Below are 10,756 nucleotides of genomic sequence, written 5' to 3' on the forward strand. Positions count from 1 at the left end.
GGCAGACAACGCGGTGGAGGTGCTGCTGAGTGAGGGGCCTGCACGGCCGTGAGCTGGACAAACCTCGCGCGCTCCTCCGTAATACTCAACATCTTTGAGGCCCTTGAAAATGCCCAACCAGCATTTCTCTTTTCTGATGTAATAATATTGATACTACTAACAACAACAAGAAACAAGAACTGAATCAAAAAGTAAAACAAGAAGTTGCTTGGCCTAACACAGAGTCATGCTGCTGAAGGGAAATGAAATTTCAAGCTCGGTAACATGAAACAGGGACGCGGACACAGTGTCCTGATTTTTACAGAGGAAACAGGCTTACTCAAAACTCTATTTATTCTAGAGGTTGTTTTTCCCAGTATGACCTAACTCCTATAATTTCCAAGGAGGTGCAAAAAATATTTTATGAGTTCCTACAATGGCAATCAAGCAAACATTCGCTAACATTTAACTAATGTAATTACAAGACAACCCTAGTACATCGGCTGACTTGATTAAGTGTTCACACTCCCAAGGCACACTGTTACCCACGTGCCCCTGGCATGCACAAACGGTCCTGTGCTAATGTCTTCCTTGGTTTCCCAACTCTTTTCAGAATCCAGCCCTTCCCCACTCTCGTTTCCAGCTCTCACCCCCACGCCTTCTCTGCGCACCGTGGGCTCCCCAGTAGGCGGTTCGTAGTGTATAAACGCCCGACACCTTTGCGTCTGAGGAACCTCATCTTCAAACCACTCAAGTGGCACAGTAAACTCAAAATTGCTTTTTAAAATCCTTCCTTTAATGGAGTATTTTTTAGAGTTACCCACTAATTTCTCACTGTATTTTAATTGTTACACAAGAGAAAGTCAAAGCAGGCTCTGAACATGCATAGGGTATTATGTGTTATTCATTTGTAATTATAACCACTCTCTGCAAAATGTCTTGGGATACAAATTTCTTTTTCCCCTTAAATGTTTCTCTGCATCCTAAATGGGCACATTTAACAGGATTTCCCTGTACTGGCATAAATTACTAACGCCCTACTTAACTGCCCTCGCTGCAGGTATTTAGATAAAATATGAGCTTAAAAAACATGTTCACTGACTTATTTAAGAAAATGTGTATGTGTCTTTCCAGAATGAATGTTCATTCAGGTTTTTAAAAATCTACTCAAGCCAAAATGGTAGAGGAAACGGTGAAAAGCAAAAAGGCTGAACACCTTTCGCTACTAAGGGGCATGGAAATCGAGGGCTTATTTGGAATGGGTGAAGGCTGTTCAATTTGTCACTGGACACCCCCGCCCCTTTTCTCTTGCTCCCGTTTCCTGTGCGCATGACTGGGAATCACAAAGGTCAAGGGAACGGAATGGTCTGTGCAGAGTCGGGAAAACCCAGCTCCAAAGCTCGCGTGTCCACGCCCAGACCAAACAGTCCGCGCTCCACCGGGGGTGGGGGAACAAGCCAGCAAGGAGACAAAAAAAGTTACCAGTTTTAGAATATAGTAAGCAAATACGAATGTTAATTTTCTTTTAAATGAGGTACTTGTGTACTAAAGCAACTATCTGATGGAAATGACACACAATAAACATTTGTTTAAATAAGAAGCCACTAGAAATTAATTACAGCTAACATGTACTGTGTGTTTTCTGTGTGTTGGACATTTTTAAGTGCTCAGCATACATTAGCTCATGTATACCCTTCATTCACCACAGCCATTTAAAGTAGTGCTGTCAGCACCCTTATTTCACAGGCAAGAAAAGGAGGCACTGAATGGTAGGTAACTTGCACAGGATCACACGGCTAGGGACAGGTGGGGAAGAATGTGAATTCGCACGGGACAGCTCCAGGGCCCACTCTTTCACCTTCGTGGGTGGGCATCTGGAGGTCTTTCTGAGTCTGTGAGCTTTAATCACATATGAAAAAATTCTTTCACGGGCAGTCAAGACTATAGAATTATTATTAAATGCTTTTGCAACCAGATTTTAAGATCAGATGACTGAGTCCAATCCATCACTTCATTTAAGCCAATAGCACCTAATGCAACCTAATCTAATCTTTCCATGTATGATACCGTTTGGCGTTATTATACTTCATGGTAAGTGTAACTGAGTGCCTTTCACACACTTAGCATAATGCCTGACACCATGTCACTAAAAATACTTTGCACAGGCTAGATCTGGGATGTTTTATTCAAAAGAGCATGCATTAAGGCGATGCTACTACTTCTCAAGTTCTAAGTGCAGTTATTCCACCGCCATTTGACCACTTAATGAACACCAAGTGGTACGGACACGAAGGTCAGTTAGATGGTCTCTGCTCTCGAGGGGCCGCAGTTACAAAACAATGAAGTGCTTTCACGGAGCCATGACCGAGGTCCCCGGGGAACAGAGTTCCACCTAGCACAGCATGAGCGATGGCAGCTCCTCGCACGAAGGCATGGTGCAGTGGCATTTTCCTCTGCGGGAACACCAAGCAGCCAAAGCAGAACTAGAATGCAGGGGGCACGGAAAGCAAGGGAAACGGCGATGCGAGATGAAGAACGAAGCTGGAGCTACATAAGCAAAGTCCCAGGGCTATAACAAAAATACCCAACCACTGCAAGGATTTAAGCAGAACAGCGATGAGATCAAATATGCTACCAACAGTGGCTACCACACTTTCTATTTTCAACAACGAAACCCTGCACGCGAATGAAATCTTATGCAAACTTCCATACTTAAAGTCGATCACAGTAAAACTGGACTGGTTGCAATTGGAATGAACCTGCTTGACTTCCTCCAGAAGCCTTTACAAAACAATTTCAAAACCACTGCTTTAGGCCCTGGCTGGGTCGATCAGTTGTTAAATGTCAAGGCTGCGGGTTCGATCCCTGGTCAAGGCACATACAAGAAGCAAGCAGTGAATGTGTAAGTAAGTGGAACAACACATCGGTCTCTCCGTCTCTCTCACACTAATAAATAAAGACTCTTTTCCAAAAATCCACCGCTTCAGAAAGAAAAACTGTGCATCTACACAATCACGTCTGTACACACTTCACACCTCTCCTGATGTGCCTCTAACTTCCCAGGCACAAGGGTTCACTCTGGAAGGCAGTTTCTCTTCACGTACAGGACTAGCCACACACAGAACTAAACAGACAGGATTAGGTCTTGGGAATTAACGACAGAACAAGTGTTGTAATACAGTAAAAGGAAGGTAAAGATTCATTATCAGCTTTTGCATTCTTGAGTGAAACTGTAATTTAAGTGGCCACATCTTCTAACCTGCGAGTTAGAACTTACAATCAGACACAGACTGTGATGGTCATTGGTGTGACGTGATTTTTTTCAAGATTGGTGTACCTGAATTTTCTTAACAACGACTTTGTACGTGGAAATCTTTCCCCACCTATCACCCGAGTACCTGTTCCCACACCTTATGATACTGGGAGGTCTAAACGTGGTCACTGGAAACGACCACCACGGTGAGACTGCCTGCCCCTCGCACAGCCATCTCGCCCGCTCCCAGCAACAACACGTAAAACTAACTGAAGATGTGCGTTTGCCGTTCCTGACAATTTAATGCTCCGGACTCCACGGTGAGAAGGGCTAGTGAAACAGCAAGATTACAACCCTACAGGAGAGCTGTTCAGTAGTTTAATGTTGGACAGTGAACAACTGTATTTACTTTACACGATCTAATCTAACCCTCCCATCCTCTCCGCCTTTACCCTCCCCTGTTCCTCACTCTGATACTTTTGGGGAACATAACCACTTCAATAGTCTCAAGAATTTTTAAAGTGTCATCCCCTTTATAAATAAATTAATTAAAAACAAATTCTCAAAACAATGCTTAACACAGAGTAAGAGTTACAGAACAGTCTCACTTTTCTCCATCAGATAACACACACTCGGAAAACACCAGCCAACAACCACCCCGTGCCATCTGCTGTGCACTGGGGCTCCCGCCCAGGTGTGAGGGCCAACTACTGCCCGACGAGGAAGAGGAGGAGGAGGGGAGAGGAGCAGAGGACGGAAATTTAGTCCTTCCATACATCGTCGGACCCACATGTAAGATATGTCACTTGCAGGCATGCTCTCAAGAAACGGTACTCAAACAGAAACAATATAAATGTCATTGAAAGGAAAATGCTATCCCAAATATTACTGTAAACTCAGTTCAACGCTTAGCATTCAATGGATCATTTCTGGGCACAGTCTACACTCCTAAATTTGCAAAAATAGCCAACTATTCTGCTATAAATTTGGGGGAGATAAAAATAACTGTACATTATAGGAAAATAAATTGTATCACATGTTCCAACCAAATTAGCACATTTTGGGACAGCAGCTTAATAAATGATTCATTTCCACTTAACTTCAAATATAAAAGTCTGAGCACTATCAAATAATCATTAAATACAAATGACTTTTTGTAAAGGAAAGCTTGTTTATAAATATATATTTGAAAGTAATCCTATAAAAACACACAAAAATCCTCATATATAAAAATACCAATCAAAACAATACCCAATATCAAACATTTAACCATATACATTTAACTATATATTCAATTAAAAGTTTTCAGAGTAAAATTTCTATCTCTTGCCCATTTAAGGGCAGATTTTCTGAAAGACACTAAAACCAGCACAACGGGAGTACGGGAAATACAAATATGGAATAGTGAGAGAAAGTCCTTTCAGGAGAACGAGGAAAATGCAATGTACAATCAATCACCTGTGACTAGAATTCTGACCTCAGCCTTTCTTATTTTTAAAACTTTTGCCCAAATTTCTTCACATTATGCAAGGCATAAACATTTTTAAATCCCGCTTCGGTAGTATTTCATGCTTAAGAAGTCCAGCAAATGTTGTTTCAGAACCCAGCTTACACAATGCATGTCGCTCTACTGACTGCGTTTCACAGGAAAGAAACTGGGGACGGAAACGTTTAGTGACATTGGAAGGGACAGCGGGCTAAGTAATGACACGGAGACCATTACTCAGCCTTAAATTCCAATGAAAATTTCTGACCATTACCTCTTTTCTCCCAGATCCAGGCAAAAATACCTTTTAAATGCAGTCTAATTATTACTATTATTTTTTGCACGTACTTCAAAAAAATTTTTTTTAAGATTTTATTTATTTATTTTTAGAGAGGGACGGGAAGGAGAAAGAGAGAGAGAGAGAAACATCAATGTGCGGTTGCTGGGGGCCGTGGCCTGCAACCCAGGCATGTGCCCTGACTGGGAATCGAACCTGCGATGCTTTGGTTCGCAGCCTGCACTCAATCCACTGAGCTATGCCAGCCAGGGCTGAAAAATTTTTAAATTCCATATCCTCATTAATGATAAACCTAAGTAATGAACTTATCTACCTCACCACGCTCTACATTAGCAATCCTTGGGGACAGTCCCTTGGGTTTTTTTAAAAAAAAATTAAATACTTCTCTAATATCACACCATCAATCTTCATTCTTATTCATTTGTTCAGCACAGGAACTAAGAGCCCATTCTAAAACATCAGTGGCATCATTCAAGCCGTTCATTCCATTTTTATAATATTCAGTTATGCACGGATAAAACAGTGCCCATTATCCTAGAGCTGGGCTCTCAGGCCACAGTCAGCACAGAAATCTCTTTCTTTCTAATGCATAAAACAAAAAAACCGATTAAACTTCTCAAAAGATAGTAGAATGTTCACACACCTGTATGTTTAGCTCTTGTCTTTTCAATCCCTTCTTTAAGAATACGGCTCCTAGCCCTGGCTGGCGTAGCTCGGTGGACTGAGTGCGGGCTGGGAACCAAATTGTCACAGATTTGATTCCCAGTCAGGGTACATGCCTGGGTTGCAGGCCACAGCCCCCAGCCACCACACATTGATGTGTGTGTGTGTGTGTCTCTCTCCCCTCCTCCCTTCCCTCTCTAAAAATAAATAAATAAAAAACATCTTAAAAAAAAAAAAAAAAGAACACGGCTCCTCTGAAAGTGAGGGGGAGAGCTGTCACTCCGGGGAAGCCAGGCATGGACAGCACAAAGCAGGGCACATCTGATGAATTATCCCAACGAAGTCTGCGTCCGGTTCCTCCCTCTCTCCCTCACCCCAGCGAAGTCCGAGCTGCCCTGTTAGCAGGTTCTCATGTTAACTCACACTCACCAAAGCAGAACGACTTCAGAATGAAAACTCCCCAGTTATCTCATGCAACATCTCTTGTGATTCCAAATAAGCTCAAATGCACTAACAAGAAGTAAAAAAATAAAAAGCCTCCCTGAAGGTTTAAAGAGTATGCAGTTGTTCTTTTATCAAAATAGAATCTTCCACAAGTGACCCAAATAGAACTGCACCTCAGGAAAATCAAGCCTTTAATTCTGGAGAATAATTTGCACCTAGAGGAAAAGTCAAGGTAATGGTTTGCATTACATGTGGACTTTGGACCAAATCTATTTATTTTAAACTTGCTGTAGTCTGGGCACAGCCCCTTGCCGGCCTATGCTGCAGGACCACCATCCTAGCGAGGGTATCTTGTAACAAGGTGCTTTTGATACCTCAGTAACTCAACTACCTCGGATGGGTTTCCAGACAAACTTGGCCATAAAATTCTGGCATTTTAACTAGGTTTCAATGTACTCCTTAAATGGTAGAGCACAAATCAGATGATAATTTTTCCATTCAGTTAAAACATTAATAGGTCGCCCATAAGTAACAAAACTTTGCTTTTACGAAGTCCATTAATACTATAATTTTGCCCCCAAACGCTTTTGGGAAAAAGACAATTCAAGAAACACATTAATAAATCATGCAATATGCCAAAAATATGTTCCTAAATTGCTGTGTGCCAACCGTTTTGTTAAGTCAAATCACATTTTATAAGTATCATAAAAAAACATTACTTATTGGAAGGAAAGTTTTAGTGAGCCCTCGTTGTAAAATATGGAATTCTCACATAATAACGTAGCTAACCACTATTTAATTTATTGTGTAATCTTATCCTTGTAAATACCAGGTTTCTTCAAGGCAGCGCTGCTGCTCTCCTGGGCTAACTTCGTCCCAGCGCCACTGCCCTCCTCCCTGGTTCCCAAACTCTGAAACCGTCACCCAGAACCAGCTGTTCATCTGTGGTAGGGTGTACAAGCAATACTGGAAAAGTTGAAAAAAGGAGTTGAGTGATTATGTTTTTCATGTAAAACAAATGTAAAAGTAGTCCCAAGAGGGAGTCAATAAACTATTTTTGCTAATAATCATAATGATGCCCACTAAAAATTATTTTTTCAAAAATCAAAATATACATATCTTAAACCACTTTCCCATGTATCTTTATCACTTGGCAGAAAGCAAGAACCTTTTATCTTCATGAACACTGACCTCCACGGTGCCACCAAGGTCAATGAGACCTACGGGAGGGGGATATGCTGAGTAAGTGCTGGTTTGCCCGGTTCTAGGGTTTCCTTTACAAAGAGAAGGAAAGGAAAAAACATAAATAAATATATATATCAACATATCATAGGAAATGATGTTTCAGGTTGTAACATTCGAGTACCCCAGGACAGAACTCCTCACGGACGTGTGTGGCCAACGGCCAAACAGGAGCCACACGTGCAAGGGGCACCGAGGCCCAGAACCGGGCACAGAGACTGCAGCGGGTGCAGAGAGGGCTCACAAGGCCCCGACCTGCAGAGCCCTCCCTCGCACCTCGCGCTGTGAGCCCTGGGTGTCCTGGCTGCGTGCCACCACGACTCGATTTCAAAATGAGGGCTCTCTGTGGACACAACTTTTTGAAAGAGACAAATAACCAGAGATCCTTCATGACAGCAGCCCCCGCCCCCACACACACAGGTCAGAAAGGCTCCCAGGTAAGGAACGAATCTGCATATGCTGAACCCACCGGTTCACGTTCAACTCTCGAGGAAGGGGGTCCCGGCTGCTCCCCGATCCTTCCCCAAAGACGCCTTCAGACATTTCCTCCGCTGTTACAACCCCGAACCTTTCACGGACCAGACATGTTCTTGGATGAGATTTAAATTTTAAACACGTGACCCACTTGGTATAATCTGTTTAGGCTAAATCAAAAAACCTTATCCATTTGAAACTCCTCTATTTGAAATTTCCAAGTAACTTTCACTGAAAAAAAGACCTGGGAGAACTAGTGCTTGATCATTTAAAAGTGACTCAGAGGAGAGCAGTTTAACTGGGGATCACTCCTCCCAACGTCTGGTAAATAGGCAGCGTGCGCTACAGCAGTGGAAAATTAAAGAGGAAAAACAATCAGCAGAAGCACCGGTTTTTCACCAGCAGCAGGGTGCTGGGCCGGGAGCAGTCTTCCCAGTTACTTCCAGGGAGGCTCCTGATTGGTGGGTGGCGCTGGGTCAATGTGATTATTTAACCCTGGCTGTTAGAGCTCCACTCCGCTTTGATAGGCTCCAAAGCTCATTACAAAAAGGCGACAGCTACAGCATATCAAGTGCTTCGCCGTCCTCCTGTTTTTCTCCCCGGGAACACGGAGCCTGACACCTGAAACTCATCAGACAAACATTACCTTGTTTGGGGCTTCAGAGTTTGTATTTAGTATTTTCAAAGTCCACTGGGTGTAGATTCAATGGGGGGGGGGGGGCGTGTGTGTGAAAGATTAACCCATTTCCTGCATAAACAGGGAAGGGCTTCTGACCATTCAAGCAGTCCTCTCTCTCTCCCGAGTAACTTTTTTACCCTTTAGTCCTAAAATAACCACGAGCAGCAGACATCGAGCACTGGCATGGCAACGTCCACACATCATGCCCTAGTCGGATTCGTTCAGCTCTGGTTCCCATCCAGACGGGTCTTCCCGGCCCCTCGCCCTCCCACCCTGCCCTGCCCGCTGCCCCCCGAGTTTCGCTGAAATCCGCCACTTGCGCCGGCTGGGGCAGAAGCAAGGCACCTCGTCCCAAGGGCAGAGTTTCTCCCAACTGCCCAACAAACATTTCTGGAGAGCCTCCTGCGGGCCCTGCGCGCACCTGGCCCGGCCCCTCCGCCCCTCGCCCCCTCCCTGCACTTCGCCAAGCCCCAGAGAGGGGCCCACCTGCCTCCCGTCGCCTGTCCCCACGCCCGCGCGGCCCTGCCAACTCCTGGTCAGCGGCTGCACGCCCCCTGTCCCAGACCCCCACCACTCCGGGGCCCGACCCCAAAGGGCCAGGGGCGCCAAAAGAGGCCCCGCGGCAGGATGACCCCGCGACGCCCCCAAGAGGCCGGGTCCCGAGCGCCTGTCAGCGCCCCCGGAAGGGGTAGGGCAGGGGGCTGAGCCCGCCGGGCGCCTCGTCCTCTGACGTCCTCTCCCCACCAACCGCACTCACCTGGCGGGCCCTCGCCCAGGGCGTCGGGGGTCGCGCGGGGAGGCCGCCCGATCGTCCGCCGCAGCCCCCACCCTGTGGCGCCCGCTCCCGTTCCCGGCCGGCGCGCGCCCCAGGCCCGACGCGCGCCTGAGGAGCCGGGGGGAGGGGACGCGTGGACGCGCGAGCGCCGGGGGTAGGGGACAGGGGGAGAACGGACACGGGGGCGGGGGCAGGGGGCGCGACGAGAGCAACGGCTCGGCGGCGTCGGCGGAGAGCGGGCTGACTCGGCCGCGTCCGTCATGGCGCGCGGCAGCGGCGGCTCCTCCGGCCTCCCCGCTCCCTCGCCTTTAGTTTGACCTTTCCCTCCAGTGTGTCGGAGGGAGAGCGGCGGTGCGCGCGCGTGTGCTTGTCCGTGCGCGCGCGCGCGCGTGGGGAAGGGGCCGGGTTCGCTCCCCGACGCCTGACGTCACTGTCATGGCAACGGCAGCCCCGCCCCTCGCCTCCCATTTCCTGCCTCCTCCCCCTGTGCACGTTCCGGGACCTCACGTGCTCATTCGCACGCACGCACGCACGCACGCTCGGAGCGCGTGCGCCCAGAGCGCTGGGAGGGATTGGGGAGGGTGGCAGGCCCTCTGGGCCTACCAGTTGCCTCCCTGAATTCGACCAATCCAGGGAGGAAGAGCCGTGGGCGGGGCGGGCTCCGCTGGCAGAGTGGCGTGAAAAATTTCTCGAGTCTGAGTGACAGCCCTTCCACAACACACTGGGGGTGGAAGGGGTGGAGGGGGTGCGTTGCCCGGGAGTTTAGGGAGGAGGAGGGGGTGCCGGTCGGGTAGTGGAGGAATGGGAGCCCGAGACCCTCGTTTAGGGAGGTTAACCCATATCAAACGGGGACCGCGAGTCAACCTCATATTGCCGTGTCGCCCCGCCACTAGTGCAGGGTGACCTTGGACGTGTTGCTTCGGTGCTCTGAATTGAATGCCTTGAGTTAAAGGGGGTTAGCAATACCCACCACGGTGCTTGTGAGGGTTAACGGAAGGTGGGAAACGTCTCGCTTGGCGCGTGGTAGATCCTACAGACTTAGTGTGGGCTCCGCAACCACCTCATTCTACAAATGGGGACACAGGACACAGAGATGTAAAAGATTAAATGACTCGTTCGCTGCCAGGTCGTGGCAGAGACCCAGGCTCCAAGTGCCATACTCTTTGCCCTACCTGGCCATCCCTCGGGGAGGGAAAACATCCCAGGAGTACCTTAGTGAGCTGGCTCCCTTTGCTGTCTGCGGATCTTTTCTTGGTCCTTCCCCACCCCTCTTCTGTCCCTACAAAAGCTGAGTTAGAACTCGGGGCCTCGGGGCCTCGGGGCCTCCGGGCTGCACAGCCTTGGTGCAACTTTTGGAGGGCAATTGTCTTGCTTCTTCGTTGGCTTCTGAGCAAGGGAGAGGATGGTGCTTTCTTAAGTTCCTCTGGGGCGCCTACATTTCCACTACAGTTTATTGGTTAAAG

The 10,756-nt window shown here is 47.4% G+C and overlaps 1 protein-coding gene across 3 annotated transcripts in view; it reads right to left on the reverse strand.

The window, feature by feature from the left end:
- LOC118501802 (neural Wiskott-Aldrich syndrome protein-like) overlaps positions 1-9,686 on the reverse strand; it is a 30,800-nt gene extending 21,114 nt beyond the window's left edge. Inside the window, exons 1-3 of one of the 3 annotated variants that reach the window (XM_036031446.1) lie at positions 9,276-9,683; positions 7,315-7,397; positions 5,919-6,189 (exon numbers count right to left, since the gene is read on the reverse strand). In XM_036031446.1, coding sequence (XP_035887339.1) covers positions 6,181-6,189; positions 7,315-7,397; positions 9,276-9,555 — 372 coding nt within the window. In that variant the 5' untranslated portion in view covers positions 9,556-9,683 and the 3' untranslated portion in view covers positions 5,919-6,180. Of the gene's footprint in view, positions 1-5,918; positions 6,190-6,807; positions 7,090-7,314; positions 7,398-9,275 lie in introns of those variants that run through there. The other 2 variants (XM_036031444.1, XM_036031445.1) reach the window with 2 other exon arrangements.
- Between the last annotated feature and the right edge of the window lie 1,070 nt (positions 9,687-10,756).

This window comes from Phyllostomus discolor, chromosome 7, assembly GCF_004126475.2.
Source record: "Phyllostomus discolor isolate MPI-MPIP mPhyDis1 chromosome 7, mPhyDis1.pri.v3, whole genome shotgun sequence".
Classification (NCBI taxonomy): domain Eukaryota; kingdom Metazoa; phylum Chordata; class Mammalia; order Chiroptera; family Phyllostomidae; genus Phyllostomus; species Phyllostomus discolor.